We start from the raw sequence: 25,824 nt of genomic DNA, 5'->3' as shown, positions 1-25,824 counted from the left end.
GTACACTGAGTGTTGGCTAAGCGGTCTGATCCAGAGAAGCACTCAGCATGCCCAGCTCCCTCTGAAGGGAATGTGAGGTGGCAACTCTGCCAGGAGAAGCCAACGGGAGGTGACACTTCTCAGCACCCCAGGATGAGGCTGAGACACTGCAGCAGTGGCAGCACACGCCTGGCAGAGGGACAGATGTGTCAGCAGGGGGAAGCTGTGAAACCAGACATGTTTCCATAAGGAGCACAGTGAAAATAATACACTGTCACACAACAGTGCCAAGCTTTGTTATTTACTTTTCCACTCTGGCACTCACTGGAGCCCTGCAGTGAATTCCCCCTCAGCTCCACAGTGCCTGCTCTAGCTGGGGCAGAAACTCGGGGTGCGCTCACCTGCTCGGCCGTGGCGTGGTAGTGAACTTTGGGGGTGTTGCTGAAACCTGGGCGGTATTTGTACATGGCAGGAGTGGGAGGGCTGATCAGTTTGGGTGAGAGGCCACCTTCTGCAAAAGAAAAAAAAAAAATTTCTATTAAAATGTGTGTGGACAGAAAGCTGTCAGCCGTGATTCATTGCCATCCATCATGCTCTGCAAGCAGATCTGTTCTGGAGAGAATAGAACTTGCAGTACTTTGTGCAGAATTCCACCAAAATCAATGGGCTCCCAATGGCAGTAACAGCACATTGCTGCCACGTCAGCCATCTACAGAGAAGAAGAAACAAGACACAATATGTTGAATGGGGTGACATGTTTTGGCGAGTAGAAATTTTGCCTAATTTGAAATACTAAATATTTGGGTTGGATTCAGCTACTAGTTCTGCCTGAAAAAAAAAAAGTTTTTTTTAATAGTATCAAAGCATAAAATTCACATTCTTACCAATGAAATAATTCAGTTTGCAACGCCCAAGAATGTCACGCTAATATTTCTGATTCCTTAGATGTTTTTATTTTTAAAATTGATTTAAGAAGGGGTTTAAAAGTGTTTATAAACTCTGCAAAACTGACATGAAAAATTAACCTAGGTTTGAATAAACCACTTCAAGCAGGCTTTTCTCTCCCTTTCCTGCTGTTAATTCCCCTAGTCTGGAAATCTTATAAATAGGAAAAAAATCCATCACCCAGATCACAAGTTTTGAAAAAATACAAGAAGCATTTTAAAGAGGCTAAAATAGTTTCTTATAAATAAAAATAAAACACTGATCATACATACCTTCACTGGTGCCCAGCTGCCCTTTTAGCTCAGAGTACTTGCTTGGATCTCCTTTGGGTGGGAGAGTTGGTTGCACATCCATACTCTTATCCTCCAGGCCTTCCAGGCTGATTTTAGACTGAAAATGATCCAAAAAAATCAATCATTACATGAAACTTGGTTCAATAACAGCATGTGGCAGAGTGCTGGCTGTACCAAAGAACCAGAACTACCTGTACCTATAATGACAAACAGGATTTAGCATCCACTGCAGGCAAGGACTGCCACATGTAAAATTAGCATTATCATAACCAGCCAGTAGAATTTTAAATGTACTATCCTGGTCTACTTGGCAGGCTAAGTACTATAATCATCATGCTAATTAATATGTGGTAGAAGACAATAGTGCTTTCTAGCATTTTTCAGCAACTTTCCAGGTAGCTCTCAGCAAGTAACTATTCAAAGTTTCTTCCAAAGGAAGTAACTATCCACAAAAATCTTACAAGTTGGCTTCATTTGAATCCACCACTTTTTATGGGACTAAATAAATCCTTCTTTATTATTCATGACAGGAGAAACTGAAAAGACAACTCAGCTTCTGAGTCAATATTCCTTGCCCTTGACCACAAGCCTTCCTGCAGCCTGGAAGCTCAGAGCGTTCTCTGAAGTAGAACAGCTGACCTGGTCTGGTGGTACAAGGGTTCATTAAAATTAATTTGAACACGAAGAGGTGACAGCTCTTGGGACAGAAATTAACTACTGCAAAGAACAGGCAACTCTTCCAAAAGAATCCCAGAGGGATTCCATGCTAGAGCTGCCTCTTACTGGATCAAGAGCTGCAGTTACTGAACTTGCATTACTTTCAAAGCATGAAGTACATGCCAAGGACTCAAACTCCAGTTTCTGCACCATCTCAAAGAGATTTGTCAATGACAGACTCATTCCCAGGCTTGATAATGCTCAATCCCTGCCCTGCAAAAGCAGAGCTTGGAGACTCCCTCACCTTGCTGCGGTTGAGGTTGGCTTGGATGCCGTTGTCACTGATCTTCACCGTGATCTGTCGCTCGGACAAGTCCGGCCTCAGGAAAGGAGGCTTCACACTCACAGCTTGCTTCTTCTTGGGCTCAACCACGTACCTGATGAATTGTGCAACACTCATCATTAAAATAAACCTAAGAACAAGGCTTAAAAATCTTCCCACTTCCAGGTTATGATTTAAGAATATGTCAGAATCTAGGTAAGAACCTCCACTTATTTCAGTGGATGTAAAAATTAAGCAGCAATTTAAAAAACCCACAATAATTAGTGAGCAAAAGAAGATGTATTGAAAAAATCAGCAATTTTTGAAGCACTAATGGACAAGAGCACGAAAAGAGCAAGAAAGGCCTTCCACCAACAGAAGTGACTGACTACATGATCTCAGTTAACACCAAACAGCTGCCCTGTGGTGGGAGTCAGTGACTGGGGAACAAGACCCAGCACATGGGGAGTTACCATGGAGAAGATGATGTGCTGCCAGTTCTAACTTACCACATGGTGACTTGTTTCTGTAGCATGTTTAGTGTTCAAATAAATGGAGGCAAAAAAGACTGCCAAGTCTATAGGAAGCAAAAAATCTAAGAGGAAATGGCTGATTTTAGATAGAATTCTCTAAGTGCAATTGGCCAGTGTCTGTACAATGCCTAAATATCAATACACACGCCAGCTTTCTCTGTTTTATGTAGTGAACAGGACATTCTAGTAGTGATGGCTCAGGGACCTTCAATAAACAGAACAATATGAACAGGTGTTCACAAAACACAAATGTTCTGCTTGTGACAATTCTGTGAATAGCCATGATGATGGTACTCACAACCCCCCTCTTAACACAAGTGTCTCACAGCATTTAATACCCAGCTCTTCTCATCCACCTTGACCTGACTTTCATGTTTAGAAGGTTTGAGAAGCAGCTACTCCAATGTCTTTAACACATGAAACAGTCCCTTAGGAATTATTTGTTGTATAACAAAGGGAGAAAAAAGGCAGATAACAGTGTCAGGGTCTAGAATTGTTCAACACCCTAAAAGGGCTCAAATAAGTCTTGTAGTAAGATTATGAACATGTTTGCAGGCTGGACAGCTCAGCACCTAGAATTATTTATAGTCCATCTGATCTACTGCATTAAGATCCTGATTTCAAAATGTGAAACGATAAATCCATTTCCCCAAAAATAGAAAGCCATAAATAAAATCTCAAGTTTCGTGATGTAGATCTCATTGATAATCTGTTTTATGATAATGAAAGTGCCAGTGAGATTGAAAACCACAGCAGCCTGAAATTAGATTTAACTCTTAAGAAGAAAGGCTGATTTTAGCTTCCTTCCTTTTCCCCAGCAGAGTGGACATTGCCTGTAGAGTGTAAGAAGTAGTGTGGGCAATATGATAACATATGGATATTTACCTTGTTACTGAAATCCACTGGATAAACAAGCTGGTGAAGACAAGGGTATGAGCTCGACATAGTTTGACAAGCTCATGCCCAAAAATATTTCTGGGATAAGGGTGGTAAGTTACAGGTTACAGCCATGCATCAGGGAAGCAGCTATCACAGAGCTCTACATTCACGACTGTTTTGCTTTGCTGTCCCCTTATTCCATCAATGATCCTTGTGCTTGTAAGCCAAGCACATTTCTCCCCCTGTCCCAACAGGGATTCTTTTCCCTCATTCCAGCTGAGATCATTTCTCTTACCTGGGAGCCAAGGGGCTGCAGAGCACATGTTCCACATTTCCACAGCATCCGCGGGTAAAAGGATTCACTCCCCCACGGAATTTCCCTGTCACCTGGAAACATGTTCAGGACACTGCTCAAACCTCTGGTTACATAAAAGTCATCATCCAAGCCTCAGAAAGCCAACAACAAGTCTGACCCTTCTGTCCTTCCCAAACAGATCATTTTTCTTTGAATGCTGCACTTTATCACTCCAGCTCTAACACACCACCTCTGTCAGCTAATTCCAGCTAGGAGGCACTCCACTCAAGATCCTTCCCAAAAGGACATTGCTAAATATGACTGGATTTCAAAGTGATGTGTTCACCTCTCCATGCTGCTCCTGCACTGGATTTGTGTCTGCTCCTAGCCAGACATCCTGTTTGGGTCTCTTTCATTCCCCTCCTCTGCCTTGGCGAGTCCCCTCCAAACCAACAGCAAAGTCGAATCAGTGTTCCCAAATGCTGGATGAGAGCAATGTTTCCTCTCTCTCAGATCTCATCCTGAGCAGCAATCAGTACAAACCACTGCCTTATGTGGGAGGGTGCCAGGAACTCCCTGGTGATTACAATGTTTGCTTGTAAATGAGCAGGTTTAATAAAAGCCAAGCCTCATTAGACTGGCGAGATCCATTCAAGGCTTCATAAGCATTATAAAGAGTTTGTACTCTACAGGCACATGCTCAAAAGTCACCATATGGGAATAAACACCAATAAAGCCAGGGAGATTAATGGTGGTTGCCATTAAAAGCATTACTGTTGTTGTTGTTTGCAAGTAAAGCATTTTAATCAGCTCATAGTTCTGATCTAGCAACAAGTTTACACAGCACCAGAAATACTTTAATAACTTGCCCATAAAATAACAAGGATTAAATGATTCTGCAATATATTATGCTGGCCTTGTTGATATAACATAAAGCTCTTTAAAAGGCCAAGAGAGAGAGGCTGGAAGTTCTGAGATTTGGAAGAACAACCTTTTGATAAAAACATGGGCCTGGGACATTTGGCACGACTGCGATCAATCCTGGGCTCACACTGACTGGTGCCAGATGCTGGCAAAGCATTTCATATCTCTGTGCCCATTTTCTCAAACACAGTATGAAAATAAAATTTCTCCAACTACCAGATTACAGTACTAATTATATCAGTTTGGTTTCTAAAGTAGTTTGAAAATCACTGCTAGAAAGCAGTCTAAGAAGGAAGGGTATTTATTTACTCTATTCAGAAACTAAAAATACCAGGATATGAGCAGATGTTGGGTTATGGGTTATTTTCATTCCATAAAAGAATTTCAGAGGCATTCAGAAAGCTCAGTAAACATCTAAACCCAGCCACTATGCACTTTTCAATCACAGTCTGCCTACTATGAATGCTCAGAACTTACAAACTCCAGAATTATTAAATACCAAAAATTTACAGTAAAAACCCAAAAATGTCTGTACCACTGGCCTACAAAATGTACGGGGAAAAGAGAACAAGATAAGCTGAGCATATTGCAACTGCAAAGCTGACAGTAGATAACCACCAGTGTGAGAAAAGAAAATCAGCACTGAGACTGCAGGAGAAAAGAGAATGTTTTATAACAGTGGCAAAGCCAGGACCAGATCTCACATCCATCTCTCCTGGTCTGGTGCTCTAATTACTCAGATATGCTTCCTCTGAAAGGACCTTAGGGCTGGGAACATCCATCCTTCAGTTACAGATAACCCCTACATATGACTAAGCAGAAATTAAGACCAGATTATATTTAATTTTCAAAATGGCATGGGAAGATGTAATAAATCTCAAGTGGTTTGGTAGCTCAGGAAACCAAACCAAGCTAGGATACATTTTCCAATGGTTATTTTGATCACAGAAAAATCATCAACCTTTCCAAATTCTAGTGCAGCCATAAACATATGAAATGAAATTTAACATTTTTTAAAGTTAAATTTTTCCTTCTTTTTCAGCCTAAAATTTTCATGGAGAGTTTATATCACTGCACAAAGACAAGCCTAAGGCAAACCACGATTTGGGCTATGAGACCAAAATGCCCTGTGTTTCAAGCTACTATTGTTAGCACTATCAAATCTAATACTTGGCCAAAATTAATTTTAAAATGAAGAGCAGATGATTCTGAGCAGGACAGAGAAAAGCATTTGAAGATGACAGCTATGGAAGCTTGCTTTGTTCAAAGCCCATGTTAGGCAACTGCTCAGGATGACTTCAGATTCCTTGCTTATGTAAACCTCCCACACTCTTCTGGATAAGAGTTTTTATTGTCTCTTGTGGGATGGAGACAATGTCATCTCAGTTTACGAGGGCCTGGCCTCAGACAGATGTTTTCATCGCTCACAGCCTGCCCAGGAGCCAGACAGCTCCACAGCATGGAGCCATCAGCCCCCAGGACAGCCAAAACAGCTCAGTGGAGCTGCAGAGCACCCATGGGGGCAAGGGCAGCAAAAACCCATCTGAAAAAAACCCCCAAACCACAAGGGAAAAGAAGTACGGTGGGGAAAAATGTGAAAAAAGCCCAGATCTGAGGGGCACTTTGGAGCTGGAGCTGTGCAAGGGTAAAGCACTGGGATGCACAGAGTTCAGGAGCCTTGGGATGAGGGCTGAGACCTGTGCCACACCTGCAAAGTGCCCTTGGGCTGGCAGGGACCTGTTATTGATCCCATCACATTGACCTCTTATCTGCCACACCAAGCCATTAATGGGCACATGAATGCAGGTCTGCATCAACCACAGGGATGTGGGTCATGGACATTTGAGCAACTGCAGGGGAACTGGAGTTTTCCAGGCTTTTTGGCACAAATGTTGGCACTTAGTTTGGAGAAGCAAACCAAGCTGGGTCCAACAGCACTCTGTGTGTGTGAGCTCATATGCATGAGAACAAGAGAGAGACACAGAGGGAGACAAAGAGCTAACTCAGACCCTATTAAGGGCAGTGAGGGCTTGCTGGGGAGCTCAAAATACCAGGAGAGAGGGCAAATGATTTAATCTTTTCCTTTCTGTTTCACTCAATCTCATGGATTGTTCAATCTGACTCATAAAGTTTGAACTTCTGGGGTTGATGGTACTTACCACATAAAACCTATTTCAAGGTCATGAGTAGATTTTAAATAATAAATAAGCCTGGGGTAGTGCTGTGTGGCTAAAAAAGGGAAATCTTTCCCTGCAGTGTATTAAAAAAAAATCTGAAAAAAAAATAGGCAACCTTCCTAGATCTTCACAGAAGCTCCACTAAGAGCATTTCTGGTAAGATTTGGACCATCATTAGCTTTACCCAAGCTGACTTGCTGACTTTCCTTCCCACCTCAGCACCTAAGCCACAAACATGGAGAAAGGATTGCTTCTTACCTGCTCATTGGTTGTGCGCCCTCGGGCCACCAGAACAATGTGGAAGCCAGTGAGACCAATGACTGGGATAAAGAACAACCCAGCCACACACATGACAGCCATTCTGTATCCAAGGGTTAAAGAAACTGGGATGAGTGAAGGGAAAAAGGGTCTGTGAAAGACAGGGAGAGGAAAAGGAGAGAAAAAAAATAGGGGAGTGTAACAGTGTCATAGAATGGTTTGAGTTGGAAGGGACCTTAAGGATCATCTAGTTCCACCTCCCCTGTTGTCAGGGGAGTTTCATTTTCATTGTCCCAGGCTGCTCCAACCCCTGTCCAGCCTGGCCTTGGACACTTCCAGGGATCCAGGGGCGGCTACAGCTTCTCTGGGCAACCTGTGACAGGGCCTCATAGTGAAGAATTTTATGCTAATATCTCATCTAAACTTGCCCTCTTTCAGTTTGAAGCTGCTCCCCCTCAACCTTTCACTCCAGACCCTTGTCCAAAGTCCCTCTCCAGCTCTCCTGGAGCCCCTTTGGGCACTGGAAAGGGCTCTTAGGTCTTCCTACAGCCTTCTCTTCTCCAGGCTGAACAACATCAACTCTCCCAGCCTGTCTCCAGAGCAGAGGGACTCTCTGAACACCTCTGTGGCCTCCTCTGGACTTGCTCCAGCAGCTCCACATCCTTCTGATGTTGGTACAGCACTCCAGGTGGGGTCTCATGTGTGCAAATTATTCCTCACCTTTAGCAAGGCCTAACTAAATTCCATCTCAAAGTTAAGTCCATCGGCTCCTAGTCTGGGTCCTCACCCTTGAGATGGTTAAAAAGTTATGTGAACTCAGTGATTCTGAGTTCTACCTTTCTACCTTTCTACCTTGCAAAGAATCACCCCTCAGAGCCAGCAATTCATGTGTTACACCAGCACACAGGGGGCTACTTCCAGAGCACACTCTGCTCCAAAGCACAGCAACAGAATTCTAAACTCAGCAAACAGCAGTTGAGAGCTACACCTGCTTTTAAGTTAAATTCAGGGAGGCAGCTCATCCTTCTGCTGGGCTGTCATGACAAAGATTGAGAAAGACAAAGGGTCACCTACAGTTTCTGGAGCAATCCATGCTCACCCAGGTACAATGGGAACAGAGGAAATCCTGCACTGAGCATTTACAGGAGGAGAGCAGTGGGGGATCAGGAGAGGCTCCACCAGCTCCCTGAGGACAAATATACAGATTCATTCTTGCCCATTCTCCTCAGTCACCTTGAGTCTGGAAAGACCAATAGGAAGGATACGTGATGGTGGTGTGAGCTGCTCCCAGCTTTTCCATGTGGTTCAGGACGAAGATGAGCCCAAAGGTGAACACTCCAACCATGTGTGTACTTAAGGACAGCAAGAAGAGAAAAAAATAGCGGTAGTTCCTCCGTCCTATGCAATTGTTGACCCATGGGCAGTGATGGTCAAAATCCTTGTAAAGAAAGGGAGAGATGGGGAAAAATATCCAAATAGTGAAAGAAAATACATTGCCTCAGAAATGAATCTGAACCCCTGTCATGTAAAATTACATCAGACTAGTTCTGCAGCTTTACAAAATGCTTGACTGTCTTTTATAAGACTTTTTAGGACCAAGTTGTTTCTCTATCCATGAATGGAGAGGTACTTGAGTGTTTATAGGGTTTGAAGAGAGGATATATCAAACATAAAGGACAGGCTATTTATCTGCTAGCAGCAGAAGCCCTCATTTTTATCATCCTTAGCATGAGTCAATTACAATGAAGTTATTATAGCCTAGAATGGTTTGAAGATGTAATGGTGCTGCAGAATGCCCTGTCCCACATTTCAGTATTTATACATCACTGAATGAGTCCACTTTGAACAATGAGTCCATTTTGAACACAAAAGTACCTTTTTTACCAAGCAGGTCACAAAGAAAAAGAACAGCAGGATCAGACAAGAGGCAAAGTTATGCATAGGTCCATTAAGCTATGAATCCAAACCTAACTATTTGTCTCAGTTACAAGTCCAAAGTCCCTTACAAAGTCAGATCCCTTTTTAACAGGAGATTTAATAATGAGGGCAAGCCACAGACACCCTCCAAGTGCCTTTACACAGTTTTGTAAGCTTGTAAATCCACTGTCTCCAATGGGATTATTCCTGACGTGAAGACAAGATCAGGTGCAAGAAATAAACCCTTCTTACCTCTGTGTTCTGCAGAGCAGATATTACATGTTCATTGCACTGACAAATACACTGTGTATTCTTCACTTTGTGGCAATGCTATTTTTAAGCACTGCTCAATGATGACACAGGGGGTTTTGTATTTCTGATTCTGCACAATGCATTTACCAAAAATTTACAAAATAGAAAAAAATGGATTAGAGCTTTTTCAAAGCACATTAGAAAAGGACAGGGGCGACTTAAATATTAAGATCATTTCAGGCTATATCTGAAATGCTGACATAACATCTGTCTGTTATGCAAATCTGGCTGTATGCAGCCCAAAATACCTATGGATTATGAAACTATGTAAGTATACACTGCAAACATTCCAATTAAGAAAACAAAATTCTGACTACTTTTGTCACAGATTCATTTTGGGTTCCTCTGCATGCTTTAAGTTTTAATTTGTTTTATTTCTGCAAGTGTTGTCTGCTTTTGCTGTTTATTCATTTTTATCATATTGGTTCAAAAGTTTTATATTTGGGAAAATAATTTTGATTGTACATTCTAGACTGACAGTGAAAACATGGGAACTACAACCCTGAGTGGATCCTACATGGAAAGCCAGCAGAGTCACTCCTGTTACTGTCTCAAAGCTCTTCTAGAATATGACAGGTGAGTGGGAAATAAGCATCACAAGAATCAATAAAACATGTTTAAGGCCATGATTTATTGATTCAGAAGTCATTAATACTTTTTGCCTACATTCCTGCACAGCAGTAGTAATTTAATTACAAGCAGAGCTCTTTACTTGTGCACCAGAATAGTAGAGAACACTCAACTGACCTATCAATAGAACTTGTGGAGAGCTCTATTCTATCAATAGAACTTGTGGAGAAGCCAGAGTCACCTTGCCTTCTGCTATTTTATGCAGGTTCCTTTTGGATTCCCTCCCATTTTCATTTCTGCTGCAGAACTGACTCCCATGGAGGCCTTACATCAGCATGAAACTTCAACTGTTTATACCACTGAGTTTTGAGCAATCTTTTTCTCAGAAAACTTCATTTCCTGGAAATGAATTTTTATGCTGAGCCACCGGGGAAGGTGGAAGAAAGAAACTCCATGGGACAACTGAGAATTTGCCATCGTCTAAACAATCCTCAGAACCTAGAATTAGTGAAAACATTTATGTTTTAAAACTGGTAATGTATGATTCACATTTTCTACTAAAAATCCAGCTCTGTGCAACAATTCACAGCAGTCTAAACAAACTGTGTGTCAAACTCACAAACAGCTGTGGCTACTTCTCTCTACCCAGGGACCTTAGCAGCTCCTCACTCTCAGGCTTCTAAAATCCCACATCCTTCTAAAGCCTTCCAAACCAGGACAGCCTTGTCCCATTTATCAATAGTTACTAGGCACAGCACTGCTTCCAGATAATTATAACTTAGATATATGACTGACACAAGATAAATCCAGCCTTTCTCTCACTTGCAACTGTGCTGCTCTCTTTGGGACTATTCCCTTGCTTATGGCAAAGAGGATTAGGACAAAGGTAGTGTATACAGCATTCCAGCTGACTCTGGTATTTTTTCCCCTTCTGATTAGTAATTCCTTTCATTTTAATGGCACGGCTGAATATATTTTAGACATATTAAGATTTCATCTTTCTATTGAAAAAAAATAGACCTTGCAGCAGAAATGAACCTTTAGAAGTAGAATTTTTAGCTCAGCAATAAAAAGTCCCCTGGCAATACACTGCTGTGAATACAGTGCTCTGTACCTACATGTCTGGGAGATGCTTATAGCCCAAAAGCACATCTTACTGTTTAGGGTTATTTTTTAAAAATCCTGTGTGACTCACCAAGACCCTAAGGGTAACAAGAATCAAGAAAGTCCCCTAATTCACAGCAATCAACATTAGAAACATGAATGAGCTCATGCTCTGAGCTGGGGTATTGACAAAGACATGGGCTCCTTCCATTGACTGGAGAACCATTTGCTGAACTCTGAGTTTTGCTCCCCTGAATTCACACACATTGTGGCTTCTCTGCTTGTCCAGTAATGTAGGCACCAGTTTGCACCAAATTAAATTATGAACCTTAAGCTCACACATGACAAGTTGAAATGGTTCACCCTGAATTTCTTGCTCTCTTGAACTCTCCACCAACTCTCCTATTCACTCCTTTTTTACATTCACAATCCCTTAGCTACCTCAAGGAAGATGCAGCCAGCATTACAGATTTCTATTTTAATCACCACTGGTGACAGGGCTGACAACAAGCATCGTTGCATTTGTAACACACATAACTGAGGGCTGTGCTACGAATGGCACTGCTCAGTGGGAGTCCAGCTGTGAACTCCCCAGAACTCCCCAATATGCTTTTGCTTTGTGTGATTAGTCAAAAAAAAACTTATAAAGTAAGTGATAACATTAAGTTCTTAGTCTGCTGCCTAGAATATGAACTGATGGCCTCTTCCCATTGTCATAACATTAAGTTCTTAATTTGCTGCCTAGAGTATGAGCTGATGGCCTCTTCCCATTGCCATAACCATGTAATGAGACTGATGCTAGAAAATAAAACAGCTCAAGGCATGTTCCTCAGCAGTCCCGTCCTGTTTGTGATTTGTACACAGACCCCTGGCCGGCAACAGGAGCCCAGCTGTGAACTCCCCAGAGCTGGAACTCTGTTCCCAGAGCAGGGGAAAGGCCAGAGCCCGCGTGGGGCAGCTCAGCAGCCCTTTCCCAGAACAGGGACAGCCCAGAGCCCGTGTGGGGCAGCCCAGCAGCCCATTCCCAGAGCAGGGGAAAGGCCAGAGCCCGTGTGGGGCAGCCCAGCAGCCCGTTCCCAGAGCAGGGACAGCCCAGAGCCCGCGTGGGGCAGCCCAGCAGCCCGTTCCCAGAGCAGGGACAGCCCAGAGCCCGTTCCCAGAGCAGGCCAGCCCAGCAGCCCGTTCCCAGAGCAGGGCCAGCCCAGAGCCCGTGCTGGCCAGCCCAGCAGCCCGTTCCCAGAGCAGGGCAGCCCAGCAGCCCGTTCCCAGAGCAGGGCAGCCCAGCAGCCCGTTCCCAGAGCAGGGCAGCCCAGCAGCCCGTTCCCAGAGCAGGGGAAAGGCCAGAGCCCGTGTGGGGCAGCCCAGCAGCCCGTTCCCAGAGCAGGGCAGCCCAGCAGCGTTACCTCCACGCAGTTGTCACAGACGCTGCAGTGGGAGCAGCGGGGCGGGCGGTAGAAGTGGCAGGTCGCGCACCACTTCATCCGTACTTGGATTCCTTTGATCTCCACGTTCTTGTACAGCGGCGCGCGGAAGTCGTCGTCCTTATCCTCATCCTCGTCCGCTGCTCAACGCAAAACTCAGAGTTAGGGCAGGTAGCACAGGGCAAGGAGAAAAGAGCTAATCCTGTCAGCCCCTGGGCCACAGGGACACTGCACAGTGCCCTTACTGTGTTGTGTTATGTGATGGTTTATCACCTCAGCCCTGCTTAAGAAAAGAGACCATTTAAAAAGAAATGCACAAAAAAACCCCCAGTCTATAACAGACAAATATATACTGGGAAGAAAAAATATTCTTCTAGATTCCTGTGATCTTTATTTGTTTCCTCCTGACAGAAAATCTAAGAAGTTCACATCTATTTAACACCTGGTTAAACATTATAGTGCAGCTGGCATTGGTTGACTGGCTCCAAATTAGGTGGAATTTGATAATGTTGTCCCAGAGGAGCATCAATTACTGTCATGCAGTTCTATATTAAATCTTCTCTAGATGTGTTATCATGATCCAATTTCCATTGACTTCAGAGGGAATTTCTACCTTCACCTAGATGAGCTTGGGATCTGGCTCAGCTACAGTATTTATCTGCAAGTATTCTCTGGATTAACGTTTGTGTGTGGAAGCAGAGTGCTGTACTGGCACCATTCCCTATAATTTTCCTTCCTAACTAGTCAGTGGGACTCTCAGAGAGAGTCAGACTCTAAATCCCTTAGGCACTTCTATAAATACAGTCTTTAGGTTCTCCAATACCATTATAAACCTGCCCAGGCTGTGTAATACATGTGGGCAGATGAAAACAAGACACCGGAACAGTCAAACCATTTACGCTCTTATAAAAAATCTGACTATGCTGACAAAAAGTCTGTACATTATATATACCTACATGCATTTAAACATGTTCCTTTTGCAGAATTCAAACACAGAGTTTGTACAGAACAGATCCACATCAAAAATACTGAAAGCCGATTGTAGTTGGTATAATTAGCCAGCAAAAAACATTGCCAGTCTCAGCCTAGAGACTGTAAATCAGATTTTTCAAGGCAGCCCAAATTTCAGTTACTTGATACTTCCTTTCCTACTCATTCATTCTGGTGTATTACCAGAAATTCACTCACACAGAGCCAATACTGATTCATAGCAGAAGGATTCAGAGAGCCAACAAATTAAAAAAATATATATATATATAAATGAGTAACAGAGCTGTGAGCTTGATTAAGCTCCTCTTCAACAAGCTGGGTTTCTGCAGCCCAACTTTTATAATTTCCCCCCACAGGCCAAGTTCTATCTGCCAGATGGGCAAGCTCATATAACATAGCTGGAAATGTGCTTACTTCCAGTTTCCAGAGACCTGAGCAGAAGAATACATTGACAAAGGAATGTATCTTACTACACAGATTCTCATACACTGACCCACTGACATGTAGCAGCCCAGTCTCATATTTTTCTAACAGATTCTTGATGGCTTCCTTAAGGAATTGTGTGATTTCATTAGAGTCTCAGCTTTTGTACTACTTATTCATTGGTTTTGTTTTGAAGTAAATTCCTAACTATCAGAAATGTGCTAAGAAGCTTGAAAACCAAGAAGACTGAACCTGATTTCAACAGCAGAAAGCAAATGGAGTGATTGTGTATTCATTTTAAGTCCCTCCTACAATTCCTGAACTCCTTGCGCTGGCAGCTCTGCGGGCGGCGTGGGGTGGTGATAAGCTTTTTTTCACATGCACACTTGTGATCTGAAATAACATCTGCTCCTCTTTCCTCCCAGCACTGGTATTTATAGTCTTTTCCATCTTCTCCCTTATCAGTTTGCTTCCTTCACACATCTGAACTCCTACTCCATTACCTTCTCCCAGGACGAATGCCATGTCTTTTCTCTCCCCTTGCTCCCAGCATCTTCCTGACAAAGCACAGGCACAGAGATGCAAGGCCAAGGCCACAAATGAAGTGAGAGACAGTAGAGGGGTGAACTTTAGGAGCTCCTCCTCTTCCTGCTTTGCTCCTGACTCCCTTGTGTAAAGGGAGATGGGATGGGAGGGAAGGTGATGAGGAAGTTTCTGTTTGATCTCCCTATGTGTTTTTTCCTTAAATGCAAAGTCCAAAATGAAGAACTTGTTTGCAAAAGGAAGTTAGAGAAGCCCAGAGGAAGGTATGAACTGACAATACACTCAGCACTGATCACTCCCAGGGCCTGGTGATGTCCAGCTCTGCTCTGAGGGAACTGCCCCGCACAAACACACTGGATTCTCAGACTGATAATGTTTAATGTTTAATTAACCACTGCTATCTCTGCTGAGATAAAGAAACTAACAAGTCCAGGAAACTCCTCAAAACTCCTGCATAAGCTCTTTTGAAAGTCACTAGCATTTGTAGCTTTAAGTACCTATACAGCGTATCTGTTGATCTTACACAAGTGACTGGATCTTGCCTCTGCCTTAGATTGCCTTTACACACAATAATTTCCTCAACTGGAGTGCTGCAACACTTAATCAGGGGTTCAGAAGCTTCAGCTGAGAGGAATGGCAGAGAGATGCTCATTATTAGACCATGCTACCTGGAGAAACCTGGCCTTGCTATTCAGGGAAACCAGCAGGACTGGTGCCTTGCTCTTGTCAGGTAGCAATGCAAAACAGACCCTGAACTTGGTGAACAGAGGTGAGGAAGCACAGCTTGCAGACAGCGCAGATCCATTGGTTTAGACAGACTGCCTAGAGCAGTCTCTGCTGCAAACTGCATGTGAATAATTATTGGAAGACAGATAAAATGAGGTGATAATTCTCTCATTAGGATGTGTTAAAAGAGATAGCTGCACTGTGGTTCCCATTACAAAAGCTGAGTGATCTCTATCCTATTTAATCAGCTGTGAATCAGTACTAATTTAAGCAGGAATATCTTTCTAAATGTATACATTTTTAGACACTCTAAGGCAAGCCTTAATCATTATCTGTTCTAGCTTTCAATGCTTCTGCATTTCTTTTAAGGTATTCTGGAAGGACTGCTTTGATGAAACTTGCAGGAAGTTTAGCCTCTCCCCTCTGCCATGCTCTGCTACCTCTGGTGAAGACAGTGACTTAAATGCAGTGTGCCAGCATGACACAGGGGATAGCAATCAAAATCACATCACTCAGGAGAGCTGTCCAAGGAGAACCATTCTACACAACCCCGTGCCCTCGAGTGCCAGTCTGAGCAAGTGTGAGGACACCCAGGAGCTCAGAAGGGAGCTGGAGGGTGCCCAGCATTTCATTGCCATCTCACCCTAATGACAGTCAAGTATAGTAAATAAATAAATAAAGTATACAAGATCAATCAGCACCTTGTGTGTCTGGATACCTGGCACCTCCTTTGGCTTGGATTTTCCAAGTCCCCCTCCCTCCAGCCCCACAACATCCCAATTTCTGTTACCTCGTGGGAAAACTCCAGGGTCCATGAAAGTTGCCATGCTGAAGTTTGCCAGCACAAACAAGAAAACGAGTCCATTGTACACTGGGATGGCTGGGGAGATGGCTTTTGTCAACCAGGGGCACCTGTGGAGAAGAAGAGTCATGGGTAAGGCTTTCAGCTGTAACTCATGGTTTCTTCCCACTCATTACCACCACACAGAAAGTTCTCTGGGCCACCCCAGCCATGCAGCAAGGCTGAATGTGCAGTGCAACAGAAAGTTCCAGGGAGCCAGTTTCAGTGATCACTGCAACACCCTCTGTAAAGCTGCTTTGTTCCAGAGCACAGAAAGCCCTGATTGTTCCCAGGGCTCACAGGGCTTTGCCACCCGATTGCCTCATCTGCAACCTGGCGTTTTACGGCTCTGTGCAGCAGCTTCAGCCCATTGTTGCAATTCTTTTACCTTCTCTGCTGCCTTGTAGCAGCTGGGGTTACTTTCAATTTTCCCTGGTGTAAAGCACAATAGGATTCAAACCATTGATCCCCAAAGCAGGGGCAAAGAGAATCACATTTGCTTTTCACTAAGCTTCCATGGTTTTTAACACTCAGAACCAACACTACAAAACCTCTCCTTGGGGGAAAGTTTTGTCAGACCAGGCTTTGCAGGTGTCAGCAGAAAATGCAATAGCAAAAAGAAAGTAGATGGCATATGCCATGTGAACAATGTTCAGAAGCACCTGAAAGATTTGTTGCTTACCCAGTGAGTGTAACTGAGAGGAACTGAAGATAAAGGGTAAAGGAGAACAAGTAGAACACTTTGGAAAGAGGATGGGGAAATTCTTGTTAATTAGAAGAAAATTGTTCAAACTGCAAAAAACACTTCCTACCAGCAGAGAAGGGCATGATGAGGCAGAAAAGAGCCTGCCTTACAGGCAGCTTCACCAAATAAAAAGCAGTGTGCATTCACTCAGCCATTCACAACCTCTGAACACCCCACCAAATGCATTTCTCCTGCAGGAGGAGGTTTGGTGTTACAGGGCCACTGAGAAGAAAAATCTGATCAATCTCATGATACTTGCAAATATAAATAAGGAAGAATGTGGGTCAAAGTATGCAATTGAAAAAAAGACCCCTACTGAGCTGCTCCTTAGATTTCCGCTTGTTTTGACAGCCAAGGACCCTTCCAAGGCTGCTGAGCAGGCAGACATTCAGCAATGCCTGCTGCCATTAGCATAAAGCACACTCTGGCCCATGTATTCTGGTATTTTGCCTGCATTACATCTACAATTGGGTCTGATTGCCTGCCAGGCTGAAGCCTGAGCAAACAAGGAGAAAACAACAAGCAAGCAGCCCTCTTCCACGAATTTGCACTGGGTTTGCTAGCAAGAGGCTGCTTTGAACAGCTGAGAATGGTGTTACTGACCTTGAAGAGACACTGTCAAACCTGCTCTTGTGACCACTGTTAGGAAGTCACCACGTTTTCTTCTCCTGTTTCTTTGTGGGCAGACAAAAAGAGATTGTTCTGCATTCCCCACCTCTTCACTGCTGGGCTTTTACCACAGCACTGCTGCAAACTGCTTTTAAAAGGACTTTCCTTGTGTGTGCTTCACTCAGCCTAGCCTGGAGTGAGAAAAATGCACAAGTCCTGCCCAGGGTGAACGAACTGTAAAGCCATGAGCAAGACACCTCTGTGGCCAGGGCCAAACCTCCAGGCTGACTAAGGGAGAAGGAGAAAAAACCAGCCAAAGACAGCTTGACTGCAGGAGGTACCTTCCCTAGGAACCTCTTGTTTCCCAAAAGATGGAATTTCAACAAGCAGAGAGCTCCCTCTGACTTGCTGCCTTGCTCAGTTTGCCTCAGAGCAGCTGCTGATGACTGCAAACCAAAGCAAGGCACAAGTTTCTCACTTGCCAGGAAAGGTGCTGCTGCAGTGACCTTGCCAAGCAAACTGCAGGCCTGCCACTAACAACAGTTTCTGCCACATCCTCTGGAGGAAAGCAAAATAAGTCCTGAAGTAAGCGGTTATAAAATCAATTCTACTCAGGGAAGAGTTCTTCCCTCTAAATTATAGTAAAATTAGATTCAGTAATGGGCATGACTGACTTAATTTCTTCCCATGAAGAAATTGCCTACACAGAGAAAGATTATGAAGTTACCCATTGCTTGTCAAGCATGGAGGAGAGATGTCCTTGGCAGTAAAGTCACGTAGGTTGGCAAATCAAGGGGCAGGAAACCCTTTCTTACAGATAACCAGTTACTCTGAATGAGATTATAATTGGAGAGACTGTCTCAAATGATTAATGCAAGCATTTTTTAACATTCTCATTTATGATTTATTTTGTCATGTTCCCAACAAATATATCAAAATATTAGGAAGAATTTTAGCCATAATATAAACTGCACAGCACATTTAATGAGTAAACAGTGTATCTGAAAAGACTTCACGGAAGTTGAAATAAAGAATAGAGTGAGTCACTGCACATACTTGCCACAAGGTCAGTTCACAATCCTTCCATTTCTTCTTCCCAGAATTGTTATGCAGCATCACAGATTACATAAAATTAGATGGGACAAAAGAGGACTCATTTGTAAACTTAACTGGCCAATAAAAACAGATGTGGAGATCAAGTCCTGGCTCATAACTGTAAAGAGGTCTGAAAAAAAAAAATCCAATAGGATTCACCAAAACAATGCAGCCTCCCTGCCCCTCACTAATGCACATATGATTTCTGGCAAAATGACAGAAATTCTAATCAGAGCCTAGCAGGTTGTTTTATCACTAACCCATCATGTGAAAGCCTGGCTTCTGCCCCTCTGCCTCAAGAAGAAAGCTGCACAAGTGTTGAAGCAGGACCTGTAGCAAGTTCTTTTTACTTTGTGCATATCCTCTCTCCAGGAGATCTACTTCCAGCAGCAATTGTGCCTATTATATAGGAACAATTATAGCTGAACTTCTCCTTTCCTTTTTCCTAACAGAAGCTGTTGTGAATCCAGACAAACAGCACACAGGATTTAAAGCTTTCTTTGGCTGGTGAACCCAAAATTTCAAGAGGCTGCAGTTTTGTGTCTTTAAATTATCTCATAGTAGAATTATATATCATGAAGGGTACCACAACTTTTATAGGGCTACAAGAATTACACAGAGCCAGGACCAGTGTATGATCCCCTAATGAAGCACCACCAGATTTTTCTCTGAGACAGTAATTGTACAATGTGTGTCCTATTCCAAGTTAATTTGGATCCCTCCCTTGAACCAGAAGACCTGCAGGGTAATGTTGCAGGTACCAGCCATACTGCTCAAGGACTGCTCCAAAGAAAAACTTCCCTTTCTTTGTTTACTGCAGAGGTTCAGAGCCAGCACACAGCACCATGGCATGCTGGGGATAATTACAGATCTCAAATTTTCCCAAACAAAGCACACAATTACACAGGCAGCATTTCCCTCATAATTATACTTCTCTGACACACAGTGATTCTGTTCATAACTCAGTGGAGAGTAATTCAGGGCGACAGATTTAATCTCATTTATCCTATTTGCTCTTGAAACCCTATCCTAATAAAACAGAAAGTTAAAAAGATTAACAAATAGGATCACACAACTTGCTAGGTGTCAGATAGACTTAGCATGATCAGCTGCCTTCCTCTGCTAAATTAAACAACAAATAATCCTTTTTGCTTTTTTGCCTGGTGCTTTGTAGCAAGACATGTTTGTGTCTTACAATTCTAGTTCACCTATGATTAAGTAATTGAACAGGACATTTTTCTTGAATCCTGCTCTAAATTAATATTTTGCATTTTTCATTAAAACATTGTTAGAGAGACAGCAGGCCACAGAGAATGGAGCCTGGAATTGCAAGAACCAGGTTCTAGTCTTGGCTCTGACATTGCCCCACAAGCCACCAAAAGTCACCTTCTGCCCCCAGCCACCCCAGTTACATATTCTGCAAATGAGACCAAACACTGCCAGATCACCACTCTGCAGGGCAGAGAGTCTGAAAGTCTCAAAGCACCTCTGTTAGGGCCAGGCTGGTGTCTGTGGTGTTCGTGCCCCTGGAGGCAGCTCTGGGCACCCAGCAGCCTCCCCTGAACAGGGCATGGTGTGAGGATGGGTCTGTGATTTAGCCAGCAAACAAGGCTGGTTCATTTCACACCTGCCTGCAGCACCACAAGCACAGGTGAGCACATCTGGAGGCCAGAGACAAGGAGCAGGACATGGGGCAGGAGGTCACAACCCTGCCCTTTGCTGAAGCTGCTTGTGCAGTGCACAGAGATGTGAGAACCTCAGGAGATGGCCATCCAAGTTTGGACACTTATCCACGTCTAACAAGAAGGCTCTCAAGGATTGTCTAACTGGCTGCTCAGCTGCACCTGATATTTGATCTGAGATCCTTCCCCTCAGCCTCAAAGAGATGGCTGATGCACAACAAAACTATTTATTTCTCCACAAATCACAAGGCATGGGGTCACAACATGGAAAAGAAAGCACCTCTTAGCTCAAATGTTCTCCTGCCATCACAGTGGTAAAAGAGTAATGTGGAACAGCTGATTCAGTGCATGCAAGTAGAAGCAGTTCAGTAAAGTAGGGACTAATTAGATAAGAGGGGTCAACAAGCAAATATAATTTGACTAAGAACAAGTACTAATTTCACTGGAAACTTTCAAACAATGTCCACAGACTGTAGAAGCCTGTCCCTGACTCCTTTCCAAGAGCTTCTAGCCAAACCCTGACTGCTAAGAACATATTTGCACTGTAAAATCCATACAAACAATTCCTAATCATCTGACCAAAGATTTAACATTTCTAATATCAACCACAGGAGCTGGAACCAACATCTGGGCTGTCCAAAAGCTGCCCTGTCCTGTAAGGCAAAAGAGCCAGGAAGGCTGAGAGGACACACCAGAGCAGGGACAGGTCCACAGAGGTAAAAGTCCTCAAGCAGCACTGCACCAGCTGGAACATAAATGAAAGGGCTGTCAACTGTCTGATTCTAACACCCACACTGTAGAAGGATCTGGAGTTGGATGTAAATATTGTACTTCAAAGACCATTCCATCAGTTTTATGTGGAACAGAGAAGGTGCAAGACATCCTGAAGGCTGTGCATGGCCCAGTCTGCACCACAGAGCAGAGAAGGGCAGAGATCTCTTAGTCTTTAGCAGTGTTAATCTAAAACATTTCTCACATTTCCCAGTCTGGGCGAGTTTTTTCTATTTATATGATTTTTCCTACCCTGAAATTACAGAAAAGTACCTTTCTGGAATAGTAACAGAAGAAAAAGAAATTGCTCATTTTCCATTTTTTGTCACTATCAAAGACAGCATGAAGATTATTGTACATCTAAAAATATTTTCCAAGGTGCTGAGACATCTGTAGGTTTAACAAGGCATCACTGGAAACAGTCAGAAGAGAATTTATGTGAGTGTCATAACCAATGTGAAACAGAACAGCAGGTCTTGTGAAAATAGCAGGAGGTTCTGGACTGTCAGGTTCTTTGCTCAGCTCTGCACAACAGATTTTGATAAGTGAACTAATTTCTGCACCATATCTTACTCATTGGCAAGACTGCAGATAATACATCGTTGCCATAGCACTACACTCTGTGAGTATGGCAGTTGTACTGACAGAAAGTGATATCAAAGTAAAGGATAACAAATCCAAATGTTACCAAAAAATGGGAAAAGGACGAGTAAATACTGGAAAATTTATTACTGAAAAGCAGTAAATTATGAGAGCTGACTGCTACATAGAACAGCTCACACTGGTGATAAATAGGACCTACCAAAACATCTACCCTGATTTTTCAGATGAAATTATCCAGCAGAAGAGGCAAAAAATCACCCCAAATCCCACCACCAAAAACCTCATTAATTTCATGAGTCCCTTGCTCACTGAAATATAGATGAACACTAGAGACAGATGTTCAAATCCATCACCTGCTTAACTGTGTTTAATTATTCACAAGAAATGTGCTGGGCTGGAATTCACTCAGGTTTAACAAGAGCTGATGGGGTTTCAGTGAACTTTCCACTACACTCTGGACTCCATCCAAAGGCTAGTAGGTTCATGTCTGGCAACTTCCAGATCAGAGGAGCTAAATCAATTAAAAAGTCAACTTGAGATGTAATGGTCCTTGGTGAAAAATCTTATCCGGGCTATACATCACCCCCAAAGTAAAACACAATCTGCCCTTTTCACAAAGCTGCCTGAAAGCTCTGGATCATGTTCCCTTCCTCCCTTTTTTAAGAGTCTCCAAATATCTGAGAAAAGCCAGTATTGTCATGTGAACTAATGTGGGAGAAACACAGAAAGGAACAAGAATACCAACAACCCAGTCTGAGTGAGACCACCACAGGTGCAAACCCACCCACCACCCTCACGTTCAGAAGCTGTGCAGCCACCCCAGACCCACTGTCCAGGCACAGGCTGACCCTCAGCCAGTGGGCAGCAGGTGCTGTGTGAGCTGTGTGACTTCACATGGTGTGCACAGCCAGCAGATAGGCCTGGCCTAGGCTGGGCTCAGGCCTTGCAGAGATGCTCTCTGCACACTCAGTGAGCCCAGGAAACTGAAAGAGCCACCCCAGTTATAGCCAAGCCATTGGCTACTGCCAGGAGCTGCTCTCACACTGCTCAGAGCAGGGCTTGGGCAGGCAGGGCTGGGCTCACCTGCAAACACACAGCAACCCAGCAAAATCCTGCTTTGAAATGTGCTCTGTTCTGCAGGAGTTCAGGCCCTACTCAGAGTCAGTCTGCACTTACTGACATCCAGGAAGGCCCAGGAGAGAGGTTTTGATGTACTTGTAGAGGAATACTCTGTAATAGTGCAGAAGCCCTTGGAATGCCCAGCTCTTGGTTTGCACTGCACACTGATCTGGGCACAGCCAGGCTGCATTTCAGAGCACACAGGAACATTTTTGTATGACAAGAGGATGATGCTCACAGCAAAGTGAGTAGGAGGTCTTCGTGGCACTTCAAGTGTCTAATGGGTTGTGAGCAGCATCACCAGAGCAGCAGAGAATGCTCTGGTGCCTCAGGAAAGGAGCCAATTGCCAGTGCTTGGGCAAGTCAGAGCAGATTGTGGGTGCAGGCACATGGAGTGAGCACACAAATCCAGAGTCTAACACTTTTTGTTTGCTTTTTCAATCCTGGACTTTGCAAAGCCTAAAATGCCACACAAGCTGGAAGAGGCAAGGACAAATGCAATCCAGGGCTTCCCAGACATGCATCAACCTTTTATTAATCCCATGCTGGGCAGCTGGAAATGAACTCTGCTTTTTCCAGCAGCCAGTAAGAGAGCTGAGTGTATGGGTGGTGTTTGGGTCGTGACAGAAGAGAAGGGCAATAGCTGCAAAATAATTACAGCAGGAGAGACACTAGTTGCCCTGTCACACTGAAATTTTAAACACACTTGGTTGGCAAAAAAAGAGCTCAGTAACATTCCTGTGCAGTTCTGTCTGCACAGGGCTGGCCACAGGCATCCCTGCAGTGCAACAGCTGAGTGACATCCAGCCCATTCCAAAGGTCACACAAGCAAGTCATCAAGCCATGGAAACCCTGCTAAATGGGAAATCAGAGAATTATCTCCAAAAGATGCTGTATGAACCAGTAATTCATAACACAGCAGGGTTCTCAGTGCATGAGGCTGCACTGCCCTGTCTGTGCTCCCCTGTGCACCACTTCAGCAGTAATGACAGTGCAGCTGCCCAGGCCAGTGTCCAGGGAGGGCAGAAGGTACCTCACAGTGTCTGAGAGGGACACACAACTCCACACAAACTGAGCTTTTCTGAGCATTTTTGAAAACACCATGTGGAATGCAGACTTGTGCTTCCAATTTGTAAACATCAGAACTATGAAATGAATGTCACACTGACTACAGCAGTGCTGAAAAGGACAGCCCCTCATCCTGAGTCCTCCAGATCCCATTTCCCTGAGGAATAAAGAACATGGTTTATTTGGTCACCACCAGTGACTCTCATGACCTTCCAGACCTCTCAGCAATCAGTAACACAGGTTTTTGCTGGATAGCAGGAATGGCATTTGCCAGATCCCCAGATGGAAAAAAGGCACAGGAGAGCTCCTCCCTGGCTGAAGGATGTTCTCCTGTTTCTCTATTGTCTTCATCCTTCTCAATACACACATGAACCCAGCAATGGGGAAAGCTAAGGTGGGGTGCTGCTACAGAGTTGCTTTTTAAGACAAGTTTAAATTATCAGCAGCCTAATTCAGACACACTCAAGGTGACCCCAGCTACTGGCACTCAAGGATTTGTACCCTTGCTCACTGTATTCCCCAACCACAGAACTTCTAGTACACATTCAGTGTTTGAATTCCTGACATAGTGGGGTAGTGGAAACAAGGCAGATCATTTTAAGTATGTGGTGATGAGAGAGAGAGAGAGAGAAACAAGAAATATTATGATATAAGGAGGGAGGTGGTGACTTCAGTGAAAAGGCAATCTATATTACCCTTGTTGAAAAGTTAATTTGATTTTTTAGATATTCCTTTTCCACATGAGCTCAGTAGAAAGAAATTAAACTTCACAAGACACCATCCCTTTACAGCTTCTGGAGCAATTACCTAACTAAAAGACAGCATCTATTAGATTAAAGTATGTGCCACTTAAATAACAATGAGCCAATATGCAGAAGAAGCACTCAGTGTGAGCTCTGAACTCTGTGATCATGTCCTCGGTGGATTAGCAGAGAACAGGGTACCACAATGAGCTTTCAAAGATGCAGGGCAAAAGAAGAAAAGCAGGAACAGCAGCAGAGCTGGCCCTGCCAGGGATGTTGCATGACCAGCCCTGGAGGGACAGGATGGACCATCCACTGCAGGTGAGGTCTGACACTGTCCCCACCACCGAGGAGTCTGGCACGGCAAATGTACCAATGCACCAAATAAATGTACCAATGCACCAAATAAATGTACCAATGTACCAAAGGTACCACCAATGCACCAAATAAATGTATCAATGTACCAAAGGTACCAATGTACCAATGTACCAATGCACCAAATAAATGTACCAGTGTACCAAAGGTACCAATGTACCAAAGGTACCAATGTACCAATGTACCAATGTACCAAATAAATGTACCAATGTACCAAGGGTACCAATGTACCAAATAAATGTACCAGTGTACCAAAGGTACCAATGTACCAAAGGTACCAATGTACCAATGTACCAATGTACCAAATAAATGTACCAGTGTACCAAAGGTACCAATGCCCCAAATAAATGTACCAATGTACCAAAGGTACCAATGTACCAATGCCCCAAATAAATGTACCAATGTACCAAAGGTACCAATGTACCAATGTCCCAAATAAATGTACCAATGTACCAATGCCCCAAATAAATGTACCAATGTACCAAAGGTACCAATGCACTGATGTACCAATGTACCCAAACCCAGCTGGCTCTGACAGATCTGCCAGCTGCTCTGCGCAGGGCTGGGGCACTACAGAGACTTGGACAAAGGAGGGGCAGGAAAATCCTGTCAGGTGGGTGATAACAATTCAATTTCTTCCATGACTGGAAAATGCTGTTCAGGAAATTTACAACTAATTGAGACCAGAGTTTCTAGCAGACCTGTCTGGATCTTGTCTTGCCTTTGAAATCTGGAAACAATACCTGTCCATGGCCTGAATAACATGCTTCAGAACTGCTGCACAGGGTCATTCATCTATGCAGTCGCTTGCCCATGTGGGGAAAGAAAACCAGTTCCAATCTGAACTCTCTTGTTTCAAGATTTCCAGACACATGGAGCAGCAAAATTACTGCAGTTATTGCAGG

The 25,824-nt window shown here is 43.7% G+C and overlaps 1 protein-coding gene across 3 annotated transcripts in view; it reads right to left on the bottom strand.

Annotated features, from left to right (window-relative positions):
- The window catches only part of ZDHHC8 (zinc finger DHHC-type palmitoyltransferase 8), a 111,083-nt gene that overhangs the window by 9,696 nt on the left and 75,563 nt on the right, over nucleotides 1-25,824 (bottom strand). For all 3 annotated transcript variants that reach the window (XR_010030116.1, XR_010030117.1, XM_063172754.1), the window contains exons 2-9: nucleotides 16,059-16,180; nucleotides 12,569-12,726; nucleotides 8,528-8,700; nucleotides 7,263-7,365; nucleotides 3,904-3,995; nucleotides 2,179-2,311; nucleotides 1,197-1,314; nucleotides 381-490 (exon numbers count right to left, since the gene is read on the bottom strand). Coding sequence is in view for 1 of the 3 variants with exons in the window: in XM_063172754.1 (XP_063028824.1) it covers nucleotides 381-490; nucleotides 1,197-1,314; nucleotides 2,179-2,311; nucleotides 3,904-3,995; nucleotides 7,263-7,365; nucleotides 8,528-8,700; nucleotides 12,569-12,726; nucleotides 16,059-16,180 (1,009 nt within the window). In the remaining 2 variants the exon portion in view is untranslated. The remainder of the gene's footprint in view (nucleotides 1-380; nucleotides 491-1,196; nucleotides 1,315-2,178; nucleotides 2,312-3,903; nucleotides 3,996-7,262; nucleotides 7,366-8,527; nucleotides 8,701-12,568; nucleotides 12,727-16,058; nucleotides 16,181-25,824) is intronic.

This window comes from Melospiza melodia, chromosome 20 (assembly GCF_035770615.1).
Source record: "Melospiza melodia melodia isolate bMelMel2 chromosome 20, bMelMel2.pri, whole genome shotgun sequence".
Lineage (NCBI taxonomy): Eukaryota > Metazoa > Chordata > Aves > Passeriformes > Passerellidae > Melospiza > Melospiza melodia.
This window is presented reverse-complemented; position numbering and strand designations above follow the sequence as displayed.